This window comes from Cynara cardunculus (assembly GCF_001531365.2).
Source record: "Cynara cardunculus var. scolymus isolate 2C chromosome LG 1, CcrdV1, whole genome shotgun sequence".
Lineage (NCBI taxonomy): Eukaryota > Viridiplantae > Streptophyta > Magnoliopsida > Asterales > Asteraceae > Cynara > Cynara cardunculus.
Window position 1 is genome coordinate 25488693 of NC_037528.1, and position 20650 is coordinate 25509342.

The 20650-nt window shown below is 37.5% G+C and overlaps 3 protein-coding genes across 3 annotated transcripts; 1 reads left to right on the forward strand and 2 right to left on the reverse strand.

The window, feature by feature from the left end:
• Positions 1 to 173: 173 nt before the first annotated feature.
• On the forward strand, positions 174 to 2277 carry LOC112502554 (stress response protein NST1-like). The gene is made up of 2 exons (XM_025106507.1): positions 174 to 677; positions 1908 to 2277. The coding sequence occupies exons 1-2, from the start codon at positions 252 to 254 to the stop codon at positions 2076 to 2078; spliced, it is 597 nt and encodes a 198-aa protein (XP_024962275.1). The 5' UTR covers positions 174 to 251; the 3' UTR covers positions 2079 to 2277.
• A 2118-nt stretch (positions 2278 to 4395) lies between these two features.
• Positions 4396 to 12282, reverse strand: LOC112520654 (probable methionine--tRNA ligase). The gene is made up of 17 exons (XM_025129090.1): positions 12071 to 12282; positions 11850 to 11994; positions 11547 to 11700; positions 11310 to 11465; positions 10378 to 10608; positions 10113 to 10256; positions 9598 to 9688; positions 9344 to 9450; positions 9120 to 9234; positions 8575 to 8711; positions 8430 to 8495; positions 8160 to 8288; positions 7913 to 8050; positions 7664 to 7793; positions 5967 to 6196; positions 5778 to 5879; positions 4396 to 4820 (listed from the first exon to the last, which is right to left on the reverse strand). The coding sequence occupies exons 1-17, from the start codon at positions 12204 to 12206 to the stop codon at positions 4590 to 4592; spliced, it is 2442 nt and encodes an 813-aa protein (XP_024984858.1). The 5' UTR covers positions 12207 to 12282; the 3' UTR covers positions 4396 to 4589.
• Positions 12283 to 12972: 690 nt separating this feature from the next.
• On the reverse strand, positions 12973 to 19954 carry LOC112518594 (probable sucrose-phosphate synthase 2). Its single transcript, XM_025126350.1, has 12 exons — positions 19682 to 19954; positions 18547 to 18764; positions 18004 to 18067; positions 17221 to 17916; positions 16573 to 16695; positions 16328 to 16459; positions 15804 to 15980; positions 15649 to 15702; positions 15338 to 15400; positions 13988 to 14914; positions 13718 to 13845; positions 12973 to 13252 (listed from the first exon to the last, which is right to left on the reverse strand). The coding sequence occupies exons 1-12, from the start codon at positions 19952 to 19954 to the stop codon at positions 12973 to 12975; spliced, it is 3135 nt and encodes a 1044-aa protein (XP_024982118.1).
• Positions 19955 to 20650: the final 696 nt, after the last annotated feature.

A 20650-nucleotide genomic window follows, 5' to 3' on the forward strand; every position in this document is an offset into this window, starting at 1 on the left:
TGGATCTGATTATGGGTGATGGTGGGATGTTCAAGGCACAAATTAATGGAGACTGGGAGTGAATCGAAAGAATTCTAGTGTTGGAGGTTAGAGAAATAGTGTGTGTGTGTGTGTTTGGAATTCGTGTCAGAACTAAAAGCTTTGGAACTTATGGGGCCAAAATGAAACATATCAAAGTTCGGTGTTAGAAAAATAAAATCGCTAACCAAAAACTCGCATTCGAACATTTCGAAAACCCTTCTCCGACGTCAATGGCCAGCTCACGGTTGCTCCTCCGTTCTCCAACCCTGAGAACCATATTTGCTGCTCACCGGAACCAACCACACCGATCTGTCTCCACCGTTTCCCAGCCGTCTCATCACAATGATCACCAACGCAACCAAGAATATCTCTCCCCCAATGATTATCTCAACAGCTGGAAACCACCAAAGGATCCCAAGGAGGCTCAAGCGAAGCTCAACCAGCTCCGTCGTGACTATGCGAAAAAGGTTAAAGCGGTTCGCAAGGAGTACATCCATGAAATGGAGCTTCAGAGGGTCGAGAGACAGAGGAAAGACGAAATCAGGAAGGAAGCTCTGAGGATTGAAAGCGAAGAACGTAAAGCTGCTAAAACCGCCGAGAAAAAGGCCAAAGCCGCTGAACGTCAGGTTGCTGAGGAGGAGTTCCGGCGAACTCTGGTATGTGGATTTCCTTTCATTACTTTAAAAGGATTTTGATGCATAAACTGGATCCGATAAATTCTGCTTTCTTTTATACTGGTACATCATTCGTCACTTTCTCGTGTTCATCTAGATTTGATCCACAAAGTAAGATGGAAACGAAATTAAATAAACCAAACTGAACGAACGCTAATTTTGATTGCTAATCAGGAAAATGTACTATGATTCTACTCATCCAAATAGGATTTAGGGTTCTATGGGTAGCATACATTATCATCCATGGGATATAGAACTGGTATTCAGACTCCTGTATCACATGTTTTAATCACTCTTATCTTCAATGTCGTCCCCTGCAATAATGCAGATTACCCAAGATGAATGCAGGCACTGAGACCCATTGATCGGGTTCTTTTTTCCTAATTGAATCCACTTTTCAACCCGACTCACAGATTTAAAACATGTAAGCACAGAACTTGCAAGCTAGGTGTCCATGGCGTCAACCAAGATGATGTTTTGACATCATAGCTCCTTCCCTAGCAACCTTAATGCCTGGGTGACATCTTGATAATTGTGCCACCATGGTCAAATTACATCAAAACAATCAGCTGTTTAGACATTGGATGTGAATAATACGATTAGGGTAGCATATTGTGTTTAAGGACATGTGGCAACCGAGGTCATAGGAGCTGTAGCAGGTGAATAAAAGTCTCCTGCCCCCAAATAAAATTGTATGAAATGAAATAATTGGGTCTTCACATAGTTGACAGAACAGGGAATGGACATGAAATTTAGGGATAGCAGATTTTTATTCATAGCAAATACGTTGGAGGACGATTTAACAAGTCACGCACTCATATTCCAGAAATACAGAAACAAAGAAATTCCAAGGTAGAAGTGCCAAAATAGAATGAGCTAGAAAGGGCATCAAGGTCCTAGGATAGGTAAGTGGGGTAGTTTTTGTACAAGGTTTGTCAGGATCGGTTCTTTTGGCTCACTTGTTATGTTGTTTCGGACTTCCCTTTTGGCTTTTATTCCTATAACATGTTATTTACTCCGTGTACATGCTCTACTCGCATGCCCTGGAGGACCTTCATGAAACAGCTTTTACCCATTGGGGTAGAGAAAAGGAAATGCCTCGTACATCTTACCTTCCCTGTAGCCACCCCATTTCTTGTGGATTTACTGAGTTCGTTTAATTGGAATTTTATTAGTTGGTGGTTATGATGGTTGAAATTTGTGTGGGTGCAGTTAAAAGAAAGAGGTGAGAAGCTTGAATATCATAAAAAGAGAGAAGAAAAGATCATGGAGAAGAAGAAAGGGAAGAATGAGATATTGCGTCGTCAAAGTTCGATATGGATCGATGAAGATGAGCTGGAGAAGAAGATAGGTGCTGCCATTACTGATGCTACTCCCCTGTGATTTAAAAACATTTTTTTTTTTTTGGTTTTACAAGTTACAACTCTTGACATAATGGCCAACAAACTCAAGTCATGGTTCTGTAGTGCAAGACTAACACTGTAGATGTGTTTTAAGCTCCTTCACTACACATTGGAGATGAGTGATTATTGATTTTGGATTACGAACTTGGTGCTAAATGCTATCCATTTTCATTTACATCAACAAAGAATATCATGATTTTCTTTATTTATACAGGTTATTTAGATATATAATTTTAATTAAATTTATGAACTTTTAAAGAAAATAATGGCTTCATAGTTGAAGGTTATATATTTTTGGAAGCTAATGGGGGGTTTAAATTGCCCTTATCTTTAAGGGAGTACCAATTCATGAATCTAACACCACATTTACATAAAACTTGAAATAATGTGCTTACATCGTTTTTATACGCGACTCTTCCAAATTTTAGTCTAGAGTCAAATTCTCAGCAAAAAAAGTCAAATTGAAATCAATCCTGATATAATTTAAACAAAAAAAGAAGTTCCATTGGATGTAACAACTTCTTTCATATTTTATACCCATCACATATCTTTTGTGTAATTTTTTCTTTTCCCTAATGAGCAAGATTAGAAGTGTTATTTATTTCAGCAATTTACCCATCAAAATGGATAAAAAGTAATAAAACAAGTATTCATTCACTACACTACATGAAAACAAAAACAAATTTGCTACATTTTGATATATTTCGTTCGTTGAGGCTGCATTTGGTAAATGGGACGGGAGATGACAGGACGAGACGAAACTCATTGTCCCATGTTTGGCGCAGCATAGGACAGAACAAGAACTCACTGTTCCACGTTTGGCGTGACATGGTACAGGGACAAGAATTAGGACAAGGTGGGACAAGAGACTTTTTCTTGTTCCACCAAAATAGGTGGAACAAGATGGGACAAAAATGTGCCAGAAACTAAAATATTACTAATCTACACTAATTTGATATATAACTTTAATATGATATTTGTTTTAATAGTCATCACCGCTAGTTTCGGTCACCACCAGCGGCGATCACCGGCGGCCACCTCCACCTCCATCTCCTCTTCCACTACAACAACATCCTCCACTGCCTCCACAACCACCGTCCACCATCTCCATCACCACCTCTACCATAGTCGACCACCGACCACCACCGTCCATTGCTACCACCACTACCGTAGTTCGCCACCTTTAACTCCTCCTTTATCACCGTCCATTGCCACCTTTACAACCACCATCTGCCACCGACCACTACCACTGTTGGCCACTCACCACCACCACATATTGCCACCACCACTACCACTGTTGGCCACCTTCAAATCCTCCTACACCGCAACAACCTCCTCCATGACCTCCACAACCACCGTCGACCACTATGCATTGCCACCTCTACAACCACCTTCGGCCATCGACCACCACCACCACTAACACCGTTGGCCACCTCCAACTTCTCTACTGCAACAACCTCCTCCACGACCTCTACAACCACCATCAGCCACCACCATTCATTGCCACCTCAACTCCACCACCACCGTCCATTGCCACCACCACTAACACCGTTGGCCACCTCCAACTTCTCTACTGCAACAACCTCCTCCACGACCTCTACAACCACCATCGGCCACCACCATTCATTGCCACCTCAACTCCACCACCACCACCACTAATCTTCACTACATCAGCCACAACTACCTCCTCCACCGTTGTCAACCGCCATCACCACCACAATCTACCATCTTCATGTCCTCTATAACCACCGTCATCCACCAACCACCACTGCCTCTACCTCCACAACACCGTCGACCACTGACCACCACCGCCCTTTGCCACTACTACCGCTGGCCACCACCACCTCCATCATAACCAAAACCACCTCCACTACCACCACTACTACTACCATCAATTATATCAAAATTTTCATTTAAATTTGGTACCATTATATATGTATGTATTCATTTATATGAAAATTGTGTACAAATATTTATAAATTATATTCTTTAATTATTTACTTTTTGTGTTAATTATAACTATTATATAATATTTTAAAAATCATCAAATAACTTTTGGAGGTAGCTTGTCTAATTCTGTCGTACCAAACACCAGACATACTCTTGTTATGTCCAGTCCTGTTAGTTCAGTCTTGTCCAGTCCTTTCCTCTTGTCCTGTCCAATTCTGTCCTGTCCAGTCATGTCTGCGTACCAAACGCTAGGTGAAGGAACAGCTTTCGGATAGAAAAATGGAAAATGGCTACAAAAACACCATATTACCAAGTACCAACCACCATAACTGAATTAACCAAAAGTTGCAAACATTAACAAGTTTCGAAACTACATTTATATAAGCAACGTCACCAAGAGTAGTGTTTCTTGACTTATCCACCAGGTTCTTTTGTTGTTCAAACGGTACATTGCATATGTGAAAATGTCGAAAAAGTAAACAGACTTGACATGTATGTTGGATGAAAAATGTGGCAGAACACATACTCTATTTGCAAGTGTTCATCGTATCGATCCATCAGATATGGATGAAACCTTGCAAACCCCAGCAGATGTGGTAAATGGTAGATCTTTAAAGCAAGCTACAAGTTCCTTGTCTGTATGTAAATCCACTTGTAGTGTCTCCCAAACCTTCTTCTTAGGGTTCAGTACATCATCAGGCTGACCATCAAACCCAGGGAAAGTAACTCTCTCCCCAACAGCAGCAGACTCGGGTGGCTCAACCAATTCAACCTGAAATTACGTTCGTGCAATCAGGCTCATAGAAATGTTTTCTGGGTTTTGGTTGTATGGACCGTAAAACAATAGCAATCATGCCATTTATATATTACGGAAAAACATCTTACTATAGTTATGAGTAAATGCGGTTAGAGTTTGTGATATAAACAAAATGCAACAGACACCCCACCAATAGGAGCAATCCAAGTGCCCCTAGGGCGTTGGTTCTAGGGTGATATACTTGCACAAACAGGCAAGGCTTCGAGTCTAGCAGCATGCAGTGTGGGAATCACACATTTTTGGGGGATTGGGCTCCTTGTGGGCACTCGGTTCTTAAGTCAGACACCTAACGGGTCGTTGTGTAGCTGATTTGCCCTCCCACAATACTATTTGGCATGAGACATTGTGGGCCGGCTAGGGGGTTGTCGGTTAAAAGACCTTTTGCACAAACCACTGATAAGTACTTATTTCTGTAAAACACCACTTCACTGATTTCACAAGATATGGCTCATGGAACTACAAAAACTAATAGTTGACAAGTCGGAGGTCTTCACGTAAACAACCACTCCACTCTTTAGGATAAAGGTCAGGTCTACGTACATCTTACCTTCCCCAGATCCACCTCTGGATGGGAGATAATGGGTTCGTTTGGCTTGGTATGGTTTATCCTATCAGGCGAGCACCTCATTTTTGGCAGCAGGTTTGTAAAAATATCTGTTCTGGTTATGGGAAAGGGCTAAATGATTTTACTGATTTGGAGTCAACTGGTGACGTGTGACAAATGTGGAAAAGTGCGACTTATAGATTGGAATTTGTCATATAGTTTAGAAGGCACCACTGATCCTCCATCTACTATTGTATAGTTAGAGAATGGTCACATTAACAGGAAAGGAATCGATGAAACATGACTATAGCATTGCCGCTAGCGGACATTATTCAGGTGCCCTATTTACAGAATTATAAATTACTTACCTTGGTGTGATCACTAGTGTTAGCACAAAGAACCATCGCATGTGATTTAATGCCCCGCATGGTTGCAGGCTTTAGGTTGCAGAGAACACAGACCTTCCGGTTCTGAGGAAAAAATAAAGAAAATTGTGAACCCCCATGAAAATGATTCTGATGGATCTCTTAAAATGCATGCAAGCAGCTAAACAGAACCTGCATCTCCTCAAGAGGTATAAATTTGACAAGCCCGCTAACAACGGTTCTAGGCTGCTCTTCGCCAACATCAATTTTTTCCACGTACAAAGAATCAGCATCAGGATGCTTCTGAACTTCCTTAATAACCCCAACACGGATATCAAGTCTACTGATCGTTAGTTCCTGCTCAGCAGCAGCCTTAGGTTTGGATTCAGCAGCAGATTTCGCGGATTTCTTTCCACTTTTATCTGCAAAAACAAGGAATACAGAAAGCAACTTTTAAAAGAACCCTTTGCATTGATCAGCAAATATAAGTAATAATGGCCTCCATCCTAATCCCCCAATTAAAATCAGGTGTAAAATACAAGCAACCACCATAACATTTCAAAAGCTGTATGGGGGTCTTTAAGAACAATCTGCAACCCAAGGATTCTCTACCATGCAGGAATAGAACAGAGTATGTAACAAGTACGCCAGATCCAGGTCTGTATGAAAGATAGTTTCACTATTTATGAATACCACTGGACAGAGTTATAGTTGAGGAGCTAGCCATCAAATAGAAACAGGATGGATGAAAAAATGAAATCCATTAGTAGTCCCACTAGATGTAAACCAACAGTAAATGCAAGGTAAAATTTGTAAACATCAAGGCAGTATGTAGCACCACTACAAGATAAGTGTAAGAGAAACATTGCATCCCAGCGCAAGCTAAAAGACAAATTATGATCTGTCAAAGATGTTTTATGTTTCTAATTGGTATAAACAATAAATGAATAATCACAAAACCCATTGAAACTTGATTTTAAAAAGTGTAAGCATTAATCCAATTAGACAATAAATTGAACTCATACAGACCCAGAATGGATGCAGAATATAATAACCAAAATTATCAGCCTTGGTAGAAATAAATATTCAAAAGGAACAACTATGCTTTAGTTCAATTCCTTGCAATTGGATGAGAGACTATAATCAAGAGAATTTTAGGAACAAGGGGTTTACAGCATGGAACCCAACTCACTTTATGCATACAAACAGACAACTAAGCCTCATAGATTACAGAAAATGGAATGAGGAATTAAAGTGCAAGCATAATAGAAAGTCGGCTGTTACAGTAATGATGGTTGAACAAGTTCTAAAGTCAATTCATCTGGAAAATTTTCAAAAGGAGAATTTTTAATAAAACACCAAAGTATTAAATGTCAGGATAAACTCTTTCCTGGATCAAAAATGTGATTGCCTTAATACTTTAATATACACCCAAAAATATACCTCTCTAATAAATTTCAAAATTTGCAATCATGGTTATATTCCATTGCCAGTTCATGTGCTCCAGTGTCATTTCAAAGTTCAAACTTAAACAGACTGAGCAGATGTCAATGCCCGACTTGCAGATGCCTAATGGAATTTCACAAAAAACTTGGAAAAAGAGAAAGTATATAGTAATGTGCACATGAGAGGATGTACTATAGTTCTGATTTGTTACCAAACAAGGGTAAACTATATTCAAAGTCTTATAAATAAAATGTAGAATATGACCATCGGATAACATGGATAACATGTGAGAGGTGTCTCAAGTTTCAATTAGTAACCAGGGTGGGTAAGCTATGCCACATCTTAGAAAAAGGATAAAACTAAATAAATGATGCAAAAGATGAAACAGGAGCAGCAAAAAAAAAGTTGAGTAGCACTGATAAAAATGAAAATGTAACAATCACCTGAAACTTTTGTGTTCTTCAACTTTTCAGTAATTTTCTTTGCTTCAGCTTCTTCCTTCACAGCCCGATCTGCACGATCAGCTTGACTGCCAGCAAACTTATTCCTGAAGAACTCCACTTCTTCATCTTTCTGCACATCCCAAAAAGAAAAACAGAACACAATTACAAGATCAACAAGCAATTGCTGTCACTAGGCCACATAGAACAAGCAAAGAGAAACAAATACGAAACCACAACAGAACAGCGTACCAATTCCTTAAATAATGGCACAGGGGTCCCAATTCTGTGGCCAACAGGTATGATCTGCCAAGGACTATTGGCCCTTGCAATATCTCCTTTATCATCAGAAAGGGATAGTTGAAGAGGCAAATTAAGCTGCTTTAGTACCTGTAGCAAACAAATTGAAAGAAAAGTGTGAAGGGATAAAAATGATCTTTTACACTAACATCATGCCTTTATTCGAAAAAACTTCCAAATAGAACTGCAATCTACTTGCCTCTATGGAAAATGATGGCATAAAAGGTTCTAACAGGCATGCAAGAAGATAAACTACTCCCACTGAAGTTCTCATGACTATGGAACAGGAAGGGAGATCTTCCTTGTAAAGCTTCCAGAATTGACTTTCCTGTATGAGGAAATACAGAACCACAATCATTAGGGATAGAAGAGTGTTAAGTTTGTTGGGCTTTTTTGTTTGATGAGAGGCCATCAACTATGCTTAAAATAGAAACTCGATAATTTAAGAGCTGCAACCTTGTGGACTTACTTGTAGATATGCATTTCCCTCGCCAGAGATACTCATTGCAATTTTTAATCCTTGCTTTAGCTTGACCTATTGCAATTGCCAAACAGACATTTTTTAAAGATGAAATCAAGCCATAGTGTTTATATATTCCTGTATAATGACTTACTTTCTCCATGGCCTCTACATATTGGTCAACATAGTTACCAATTTTCTCTCCTAGTGCTTTTGTTAAGAGATGTGACTCTGCACCTGGAGCATCAGGAATTATGGAATTGTATCCTGAACCCTTAGCAGATCCTGAGTCTGTCCATGGATTACAGATATTGTTCAGATGCAATTGAAAGGATAAAATGGAGCATTCTACAACATAATAGTCAGGAGCCAGGATAAAGACTTCAAAAAAGACAGACCCTTGATAGAGCTGTCATGTTTGTATAAGCGCAATATTTATTTCAATGTTCTAATAGTGGGTCATGGTATGTATCCTGAAAGAAAGCCTTTTCCCATTTTGAAAAGAGACGAAAAAAGTATATGCAAAATTACTCAGAAGACAGGGGATGAATTAGTCAGATAGATCATAGAAGGTTGAAAAAAGAAGAAAAAACAGGTATAAAATAATTCACACAGCAACAGCAATGATAAAACATGTTAAGAAGCAATCATGATATTGTTGACAAAAGTAATAATTAGGTTCCAATGGTACAAACTAACCTGGATCTTTAGCAATAAAGCTCAAGACACGATTGATGAAATTGCCTAAATTATTTAGCAGTTCGCTGTTTAGCTTTGCTTGCAAATCTGCCCATGTAAATAATGTGTCTGATACCTAGACATAGAAACCCATTAAAATAAGGAAAATAGAGAGTGAAAAACAGATTGGAAATTACTGACGATGAAGATCACTTATCCATCATATATTAAGAAAATGCTTTTACCTCTGGCCTATTGGTTAACAAATAATATCGCCATACTTCTACAGGAATGTTTGTATCCTTAGCGTCATTTCCAAAAACTCCAATACCCTTACTCTTGGAGAATTTTCCTACACACGGTACCCAAACAAAAATAACGACGCCATGATGCAGCAAGCACAATACAGCACCCATACATATGATAAAGAAATCAACAAACAGATCTGACGGACAATTCTAAAGCCAAAACCATAATTCCTGGCTACAATTGAACAAACCTGCCTCATAATTTAAGTACTCTGTAACACTAATAGTCTTCATCAGGGTCCAGTTCTCTGCAGTCCCAAGAAGTGTAGAAGGAAACATTACCTGAAATAAAATAAAAAATCAAAGTTACAGAGAAATTAAGGTCAAAAGTATGCAGAAAAGGTTTTTGATCCTCGTCAAGATATCCTGACACAATTTATATATAAAAAAATTGAAAGTACAAAATGAAGAAACATTCATGGAAAGAACTACATGATGGCTTCTCTATTCTTGGAAGAAGCAATAAGAAATAGTAGGATTGAAGCATTTACTAAACAGATGAGCATGAGAAATTATAGAACTGGAAGTACCAACTAGATCTCCAAATCCTTTAATGGTAAAAGATACGTATGAAAGCAATATCATGCATAAAACATTTAAGATAACCATTAAAATTTCCCTCCATGGGTAAGATAATCCCCGTTTTTGCAAAGACAACTACGAATAACAATATTGAAGAAATGGTACCTTAAAAAAATACACTTACAGTGTGAAATGGAACATTGTCCTTGCCCATAAATTGATATAGCTCCACATTTTCAGGATTTTTCCACCACTTCTCCCACTCAGGTGTGTAGCATTTAGTAATTGAGACATACCCAATGGGTGCGTCAAACCATACATAGAAAACCTAAATAATAACAGTAATAAAAATATGATAAACCAGAAAACACACCAAAGAAAGACTGCTTGGAGACTGCTACTTAGACAGCTAAGAATAAAGTCATTAACTAAAAAATACTATTTTTTACCTTGTCTTTGAATTTCTCAAGAGGGACAGGGACACCCCACTTCAGATCTCTAGTAATACACCGTTGCCTCAATCCTTCTTTAAGCCATGCATTTGTTGCATGAATGGCATTCTGACTCCATGAGCCAGCCACTGACATGGTGCTGATGTATTCACGCAGTTTACCTTCCAACAAAGGGAGTTCAAGGAACAAGTGGTCTGTGTCACGGATTCGAGGGCTGGTTGCACAGACCTATTTGCAGAATAAATGAGTTATACAGAGGAACCAGAAAAGAGAGAGTTAGTACAATATGTTTTAAGTTTCCAATGTTCAGTTTTCCTGATTCATAGAAAACGAAATACCATTAAGAGTGAGCAATCAAGTCCCTCCCTAATTTGCCCCCTATTTTGCGAGTGCGTATACAAAATGTTGAAAGCCAATGCATATCGCTTCTTTCAAAAAAATTAGTTATCATGTTTGAAACAGTATAAAATATGATCGTATGTGTGAAAGTTAAAGTTAACAAACCATATAAAAGTAGTCCCCTCCCAAGCATGCTTGCCAAAGATAACTTAGGAATGCAAATTACTATAGAAATAATTAACATTGAATTTTTTCTCGAAAGCACCTGATACTCTGATACACGAGATCTCAAACTAGTCCCAGAAAAAATGCTCTAACTCAATCTTTTAAAATCCATTTATGGCAAAGAATCACATAGCTCTTTTTCAGCTCAATTTTCCTTAAAACGTTATCACAAAATTGCTGGGATTGGCTTAATAAATCCCAAGGTAATGGTCCTCAGTCCTCACTCACAAAGTCCACCCTTATCCACATTAAAAGATAGAAACAAGACCATAAGGTAAAATAAGCAAGATAACTATTTTTACAATAAAATCAATTGTCTGATAAACAGATTTAAATTTAACAAAACAAGAGAACGGTAAATTTACCTTGCATCTGGGACTGATGAGTTCTGTTGGATTTAATAGCTTGCCACATTTTTCACATTGATCTCCTCGTGCAGAATCATAATTACAACCTGGTGTTGGGCAGGATCCTTCTACAAGCCGGTCGGCTAAAAACTTATTGCATGTATCACAGTAAAGCTGCATTGTGAAAAGAAGATTCGAGATTTATTGACTCTCTCTCTCTCTAATAGAGCCTAAAGGTATGAGGTAGCCACGGACCTGCTGCATTGTATTCTCAGAAAGCCAATTATTCTCCATCAACTTTTTGAAAATTGCTTGGCAAACTTCAGTTTGCTGCGGAGTTGAAGTTCGTCCAAATTCATCAAAACTAATATTGAACCAATTATATACGTCCCTGTGAATTGCATGATACCTGAAATGATAGGGAAACGGGCAGGAATGAACTTATTTACAGAAATATCAAAATCATAAGTCAATTACTAGTCACAAATCCATCATTCTTGATAATTATTTATGAATTCATCAAAAAATGGAATAGCATGAAACGTAAAACTTGATTACTTGTCGCAAATTTCTTTAGGAGTGCAATTTTCTTCCAGGGCCTTGGTCTCGGTAGCTGTTCCATACTCATCAGTGCCACATACGTATATCGCGTTGTATCCCCGCAGTCGACAATACCGAGCGAACACATCCGCACTCAACACACCTACATGCAGCAATAATTTAACTAAAATTCAACCATTTCCACACCAAAAAAATTGAACTATACATGCTGCACTTACAGCCAATGATGTTTCCAAGGTGAGGAACATTGTTGACATAAGGGAGGGCACTGGTAATGAGGATGTTTCGTTTTCCCGGAATCGGAAGCTTCGTTGCTTTCCGATCCTCTCCGCCGCCGATCGGAATGTCTCCCATCTTAGGTACTGGAGACGATTTCTTACACCGATAAATTAGGGTTTAGATTTCAGATTGAGAAAGAAGAGAGCACTGGAGTATCAGTATCATGTGATGCAGCCGGAAGGGATGAGTTCATGAGTCGTAGCATTAGGGTAAAGCATAGAACAAATAATTATAAGTAACCACTAAACTATGAAAATATTCGACTTTGACCACATAACAATTTCTATTTTCAAGTTTAGGGTTTTTACTTCCAAAAAGTTTCAATTTAAGCCATGAACATGTTCGAATATTAGGCTGCATTTGTTATACGGCACGGGATCGAACATAAACATTTTGTCATGTGTTTGCTAGACAATAAACTTGGCATCCAAATACAATAATAGAAAAGAACGAGATATTTGAGATAATTTATACTGAACCGATCCAAAAATCCGATTTTGTAATGTAGTCAGAAGGAAAAAAAATGTTTGACTGATTCGAAGGCCTGCAGTCTGGTATCACCCAAAGCTCTAAACAGGTTCAAAAATATAACTACACAATTACATTAGGATTGTTGTAGATCCTCGAGATCTCTAAAGAAAATACATGTGCGCATTTTGTAGTATATGTAATATTTAACAACGAAGTGTGTTCGTTCCGATCACATCATCTAGCTAAACTTCCTTATAAACCCACATTTTAATCCACTATTGATACACGTTATTATCCCGTTTGGCATCACCCAAAGCTCTTAACGGGTTCGAAAATAGTTAAACAGAAGTAGTTAACGTCAAACATGATTTCATGCATCGCACTTAGAAACCTTTTTTAAGGCGTTTGCCATTTCTTCGGCCGTAGTTCCATTAACATAGACAATGAGCGGGCTCTCTCCAGGAACTATGTCCTCTTTTAAGTAGCTACCACTGCTTCTAAGCAACTCTTCGGAACCCTTTTTCACAACTCCTTTTATGATAACCGTTTTGTGGGTGCCTGATATCATTTCTTCGTAATCTGTGTCGCCAGTTTCCCCAAGAACCACGTACATATTTGCAACGTTTAATCTCCAACGGACGAAAAAGTACCTATTCACCATTACAGAGGTAGTTTGACTATAAGTTATAGGATTTGATTCTTGCATAAGAATTATAATTAAAGTTTAAGGATCAGAACTCAAGATTTGTGATTCCATTATCTGATTGTTGCATAATAAGTAAAAGAAGACAACTTTGATATAGCTACAAAGATCAAACTCTGGACAAGCTCCTTCAGACATTTCAGCTATGTTTGGCAAAACGACAAACTAGCTTATAAAAGTTAGTTGTTGGCCAGAAAAACTAGTAACATTTGGTAAAAGCTAGCTAATAAGCCAGATGACAATGTAAAATAACCTAACAAACTTTTGGTCATTTATGTAAAATAGAAAGGGCATAATTGAAAATAGTGAAAAAAGCCCCGTGTGTTTATTGAAATGCTACTTGAAACAACTTCTCAAAATCATTCGCATTCAAGATGTAGTTAAAGCCTATAATTTACTAGACCCATTTTACCTAAGGGCTTGTGCTCGAGAGGCAAGGAGAGGAATGACTTGCATTCTTGTTGAGTTTCTACAATACATAACATGGCACCGTAAACCCCTCATTCTAAATTTTTGTCTCAGATCATCCACTTTCTTTGCCTGCAAATGCAAATACAAAACAAGATTCACGTTATAAACCAAACCAAACAAACCCAATATGTCACGCCTAAAACCCAAAGAGTTGAATAGTTGATCCCATAACATTTATAAAAATGGTTAACTATATAGATCAGATTCATACCGTCTTAACATTTTTTATCAGGTACGATAGGCAATGAGAGTTGCTCGATTTTACATCTTCTTCGATCTGTTTGGAAGGTTTTCCAGATTTTGCATCTTCACCTTCAACTGTATTCATTAGTTTACAAATGGTTTTCTTTAAACCATCAGAACCCCATCTGTACTCAACATGTGTGGCATAATCAGGATCCGGATAGAGTTCACCACCTTCTTCGTAAGTGCCCGGATAATAAACTTCGCTTCCACTGCCACAAACCATAGCATCAAACTCGTTCGCCTTTATTTTCCCAGATTTCAATAAATCCATCAATTCTGATAACGGCATGGCCGTGGATATGGCAACACCGGTTACTTTTTCCATTTGTGCGTCTAATTTAATCGCCTTAAACGTCTCTTGTATCATACTAATCATTGTCTTCTCAGGATCTCCATTGTTATCGTAACAATCAACCGCTATAATGATCAACCTTTGTCGCTTCCTTAAATTGGGATACTTATTGGAAGCATTATTGTTAATCTCACCGACTATTTCTGTTGATCCGGGCTTCTTCATCTTGCTCATTAGTCGTTTTACTTGATCTTGAATATCAGCCCCACCATCTAATGACTCGTTAATCGAAGATCTATCTGCATCGATAGAGAGGAACAAAGATGTATCTTGCACATCACGAAGTGAGTCGTTTAAGGATTCTTCACGTGGCATTTCATCTGCAGGCGTGTCGGTTTTCCACATCGGATGTCTCATACGACAAGATGCCACCCTTGTTAGATATGTGCAACAGTGTTCAGGCCATGAGAAAAGGTGTATGTTTTTCCAACCATTTTTCTGGCATTCATGCCATAAATTCTTCTCTGATACTAGTTTAAGTAGAGCATTAGCTATTCCTTGTTGATCATGAGGATCTATTAGTAGCCCATTGTTCAATGCCTGTGATAGTAGATAAATATATAAATAACATAATTATAGGATTAGGAAAAACTAGAAGAAAGTATTTGAGAACCTCGGAACCAATTATTTCTTGAATTATTAATGATGAATAACACTAAATATTCATGAATATTATGTATCATAATGATATTCATGATGAATAACCATAAGCATTTATTAATGATATTCATAATAAATATTTCATGAATAGTTGTTCCCATATTCTCAAAGTTCTCATTTGAACTTGTACCTAGGAAACTATATAAATACTAACATACTATCAGCCTGCAATTGCATGCATATTAGCACTAGTTCTTTATGCAACTTAACTAGAAGAACCAACAGAAACTAGTTCTATTACAAGAAGGATTAAGATAGAATCAATGCATAACTTTGAAGTGGAAAAGAGACAACACAACTTACCCTATGAATATCAACAGGACCACCATTTTTAGTTGCTACCATAGGAAGTCCATGAGCTGCAGCCTATATTGAATAAAAACAGAGGATACCAACTCTTAGTATGTAAGGCTGATTTAGTTAAACGACCTTCCGACAGGAATTTTTTAAATCCAAGACCTTCTAACATGTTTTAAGGATGTCAATGGTTAACAGAAGAATGCCTAGAAACTTGTCAGAAGGCAATATATTTTAACGAACGCTTCTCATGAGATCATTTATCTGAGATGAAAGTGAATTCTATGATTCAAAAAGATCTATCTATAACAACAAACCTCAATCAACGTAAGCCCAAAAGGTTCAACCAATGCAGGATTTATAAAAACTCCCTGTCACAAGAATAGCACAATTATAACCACATGCTACTCTTGTATGCGAACAAGTTAAAAGAATATTATATTGGGTACAAACTTTATTATAAATAATAAACCTTAGTTTTGGCAGCAAGACGGTAGATTTCTGGAACATCGTTTTGCTTATGATGCTTAGGGAATGCTACTTGCCCATAAAGATCATATTTGTCCACCAGTTTTAGTACGGTTGTGAGCACACTGGCGTTCCCAGCAGACATCTCATCTATATCATCCCTATTTCCCATTATAAGTGTCTGTATTGAGACACATTCTCTTGAGTCAACAAAGATACATACATACACATACATAAATACAAGTGGGAGGTTCAAATTAGAAGTCTAAATATTATGAAAAGGTAAGAAGGGAAGGTTAAGGGAAGATTCAAATGTGAATCATCGACAAAATTCATTTTAAGACGCATATGTGAACTCATATAAATAATCTGTAACTTCGGTTCACATATGCATCTTCAAATAGATTTTTTCGGATTCTTTCAATGATTCACATATGAATCCTCCCTTCTTACCTTCTCATGATATGTAGTTTTCTTATTTGAACCGCCCTTATATTATACACACATAAACTAAGCCAACGTACTTACAAGATTAGCAAGCTCTCTCAAAGGGTGACATTCTCCAAAAGCCTTCAAAAGAGTAGTAATGTTTTTCTTTGGATCTGGTCTTGACAAGGCCAATATCATTGGTTTATGTGGATTTGTCAAAAATTGCATAACCTGGAAAAAAACATTTTCACTGAGGACCAAATGCACCTCATATATATATATATATGTGTGTGTGTGTGTGTGTGAAATTGACCGTATACGTATTAATAACCATTTATACTCACTTCTGACCATATTGCTGGTACTGCTTTTGGAGAAGACCCTTCTGTGTTAGTCAAGGATAGATCCCCATCAGCCTCATTTGCTTCTTGGATGACATTGCTGAAATCCATCCCAGGAGGAATAACCTGCAAACCGATGATATCGGGTCCTATTCAGTTCCAACAATGATTCTAAAAGATAAATCTAGAGAAAGAATGTTAGAATACGTGGAACCCCAGAGCCCTTGAGGAGAACTTTTTTTTGGGGGGGGGGGGGGGTCCAACATATATTGAAGAGAAAGTGCTCATGTTTAGCCAATGTGGGCATTCAAAAGAGGCTAGACGAGCAAAGATATCCTAGAGTGTCGAATCCTAGGCAAAAATGTACCTATGGTAAACCATAAATCTAGGGACTCTACACCCCGTGACAATTTGTGCCCATCTAGCCCCCTTTCGACACTCTGGAACAATTTTTGCCCATTTAGCCTCGTTGGAGAGGGGTGTTGGAGTCCATTGGTTAGAGTTGGACCATTTTTCCTCCATACAAGTTGGAACCTCACATCTCTCCTTGATAGCTCTTTTGAAAAGTAATCTAACAGGGTTCACGTATTCTCACAAAGAAAATAAAGCTCGTATGAACTAGAATCATTATACAAAATATAAGAACATTACCGCCATCCTTGGCATAAAGCGTCCATGGCAATTAACACCATGTCTAGCACGAGCACGTAAAACTTTCTCAAGTTTGACATCGAACCCATCATACAATCCCCATTGTTCATCAATTTCTTGTCTGGTGCTTGTAATAACGAGTTCAGCCGCATCTAGTGAAAGTTCTTCTGCTTCTATCCTCTTCATAATCTTGTAAGTTGAATTAATATCTTCTTTTGACTGTCTGCCTTGCTTTAAAAGCTGCTCTAGCTTGTTTCTACCAAGGGAATGCCCGGTTAAAACCATGGGAACATTTAGAGCACCCGAAAGAATAGCTGCACTATCTCCTGCATCTGCATAATGACCATGAATTACGTATGGCCAAATTGGATGACCGCCACCAATTTGTTCGCCCAAAACTGTCGACATATTAAGAATGTGTGCAAGTGCTCCATCTACGAATTCTTGTATATGAGGCCAAAGTAATTCTTTGCGAAGGTATTTGTCACGAGGGCCAAATGGTATCCTTATAATATAAGCTCCACTGCTTTCACCAACATCATCATCGGCATCTTCAGAATTAGTTGTAAGCATCTCAGTGGGTTCTCCGTAACTCCAATCTACTTCAGGTGAAGACACTTGGCGGGTGAAAAGATCAACTCTATACACCCCAGGCGTTCTAGCAAGAGCTCGAGCAAGCTCTACAACATACTTGATCTAGAATTCCAGATGAAATAAAGGAAGCCATCAGGAGAATAATTCATGACTATGATTATAAGATGGAAAACTCGTTTTCATTTATACCTGTCCACCGGTATCAGAATCGCGTCCAAGCTCCATATTTTCTCCACGAACCAAACCATGCAAACTGTTTGAGAAGATAAGTTATTTCCGTTTCTATATCACCACAACGGAATTGGCCAAATACATCTAAATATCGTAATGGACCGTTTTACATGACTTAGGTTTATAAGACCAAACAATTTTATGTATTATGTAAAGGTATTACAATAACTCAATAACACATTTTAGGCGTCCGGACAAGTTTTTAAGACACTTTTGAAATAAAGCGTGGTTATAGAGTTTTTATATGATATTATATGACAAAGGTTCTTGCGAAAACAAGTGTCCATTCAAAAGTTGTACCATAGGACACTCTTAAGGACGTTCAAAAGAGTCTTATCAACCTATTGTACACACTTTTACATATAATACACAGTTGTTTTGTTGTATAAGCTCAAGTCTTGTAAAACAGTCTACAAAATAAACATATTTCACTTCTTATAAAACCAATATTTGTAGTATATGGAAGTTCTAATAAACATCCCAAGTAAATTGAAGTGATACCTGATGAGGATAATGTAAAGCTTCTTCTCTTTTTTATCTTCCGCCCAAATGTCAGATGCTGTATGTTGGTAAGTTTTCGGTGGGCTCTCAAGATCCCCAAGAATATCTACTTTCTCCCCTTCGGACAAGTCTTCCGACATGTCCTCTCTTACGTCGCTTCGGCCTTGTTCCCGTTCCAACCTTCGCTTTGCTATCCTTTGTAAATCTTCCCACTCCAACTATTTGAAGTATAAGAGAATCCACTGGTTAATTCATTCCTTAGTAGCTAATTAACACTTCTACTCGTGATAACTTCAAAGCATACATAATAGTAACTTTCTAAGAGAGCAACAATCGTATCTTTCTTATAACACATCAAGTGTAAGACACTAAAACATAGAAATGTACGTGTACCTAAATACATAATTGAAAGGGGGTATATCATTTGATTTCTTACACCATGAGAATTCTCTGCTTTCTAGACTAAATATAAAGCTTCAAAGAAATTCAAGACTTTCTATTTGGCTCCGACATGAAGTTTTATTGTAAACTAACCGTTAGCTTCCTAAAACGAAGAAAATGAACACTAACGGATGTTAGAGTGAGAGACTTTGACCATCAAACTTGTGGGTTAATTGTAAAACGGTAATCGCAAATGGAATGGTGAATTCACAAAAAGAAAACCATAAGTACCATGGTTGGAAATGTATTTACTCACTGTAAGAGGCATTCAAAAGAAAACATATACATATGCACTTCTTATATTCAAAATTTCTTTAAGAATTCCATCCTTCATATATAAGATTCTAACAATATGTTGTCTAATTTTGATGTACTAGAAATGAAACAAAACTTAAGTGCACAAATAGCCTTTGGATGAATACAAAGTGTTCTACAAGAAACCTGCAGACTTCAAACGAATCATGCAGATTGGATGCAAATATATAAATAAATAAATATATATATATATATATATATATATATAATTGTAGCTTAATTATATGATGAAGATTATTGGTGGAGTCATATGTACGTTAACTAGACTTGAACAATTTCTTCCCAATATATGTTGGAAACTTCATATATCAAAGCGAAAGTCTAACACTCGTGGGCAATATGTATTCGTGGGGTTGTTTTGGAGCTTAATCTGATATACCTGTTTTTTCTTGCGAGTAAGATGCCATATACGCCAACACATGTTTTCGAGACGGGAACTCCGTTCTCTGGTGTTTCGTGTGGCAACCACCTTGATCCATGTCCGGTGTAAATCAGTCTCGTCGACTCCGGTAACCACTTCTTCAACAAAATATTTGGTCGGATTAAAATGACCACGTTCTCGAAGATTCACGCCGCTACTATCCTCTATATTCGACGATTTACTATCCAATATGGCCTCTAAATAACCATTGATCCATTCATTAACTGCCATTTTTCCAATTCATCTATCAAATCAAATCAGCAAAAGAGAAAAACATAAATTAAATTAGTTGATATACATCTGAATTCTTTTTTTCTGAATTCAATTTCATCTCCGATTCCTGTTCCGATGGATTGTTTTGAGAAAACGAAAATGAGAGAAACGAGGAGAGGAGTTTTATTAGGAGAGAGACTCGGGACAGAGAGAGAGAGAGAGATAGAATGGTGTATGTATGTATGTATACACACATACATACATGCATACATACATACAAAACGAAGAGGGTGGAAATTAACCGTGGGGACGACGGTTAGCATTTGCAATTCATACCTGGAAATTTTGATGGGTCTAAACGCTTTAACAATACGATGTCGTTTAGCAACGTTTCTTTTGGTCGATGGGAAGTGGTATAACTTTATAAATCTATACCATATTATAAAGGGAAAATGTATAAAATAGCAATCTACTTTCATAAATTTTTTTATTATAGCATTGTACTTTCAGTTTTTCTTATTACAGCAATGTACTTTCAAACTATTTTTTATTAGGACATTGTACTTTGAAAAATTTACTTATTATAGCATTAGGTAACCTTTTGTTTTAAATTTACCCATTATACATTTATACTATGTTTCCATGTCACCTCATTGTCCACGTAGGCTGTTCATATGTACTATAGTGATGTGATTTTCTTACTACATCATTGTA

What these genes read in the sequence shown, in the direction of transcription:
- LOC112502554 (XM_025106507.1), top strand. Translation starts at nt 252, where the DNA reads ATGGCCAGCTCACGGTTGCTCCTCCGTTCTCCAACCCTGAGAACCATA. An exon ending in AGGAGTTCCGGCGAACTCTG is followed by an intron (nt 678 to 1,907) that starts GTATGTGGATTT and finishes GTGTGGGTGCAG; the next exon opens with TTAAAAGAAAGAGGTGAGAA.
- LOC112520654 (XM_025129090.1), bottom strand. Translation starts at nt 12,206, where the DNA reads ATGGGAGACATTCCGATCGGCGGCGGAGAGGATCGGAAAGCAACGAAG. An exon ending in CCTTGGAAACATCATTGGCT is followed by an intron (nt 11,995 to 12,070) that starts GTAAGTGCAGCA and finishes TGCTGCATGTAG; the next exon opens with GTGTGTTGAGTGCGGATGTG. An exon ending in ACAATGTTCCATTTCACACT is followed by an intron (nt 9,689 to 10,112) that starts GTAAGTGTATTT and finishes ATTTTATTTCAG; the next exon opens with GTAATGTTTCCTTCTACACT.
- LOC112518594 (XM_025126350.1), bottom strand. Translation starts at nt 19,954, where the DNA reads ATGGCAGTTAATGAATGGATCAATGGTTATTTAGAGGCCATATTGGAT. An exon ending in GCTTTATGCCAAGGATGGCG is followed by an intron (nt 16,696 to 17,220) that starts GTAATGTTCTTA and finishes ATCGGTTTGCAG; the next exon opens with GTTATTCCTCCTGGGATGGA. An exon ending in TGATAAAAAATGTTAAGACG is followed by an intron (nt 13,846 to 13,987) that starts GTATGAATCTGA and finishes TTGCATTTGCAG; the next exon opens with GCAAAGAAAGTGGATGATCT.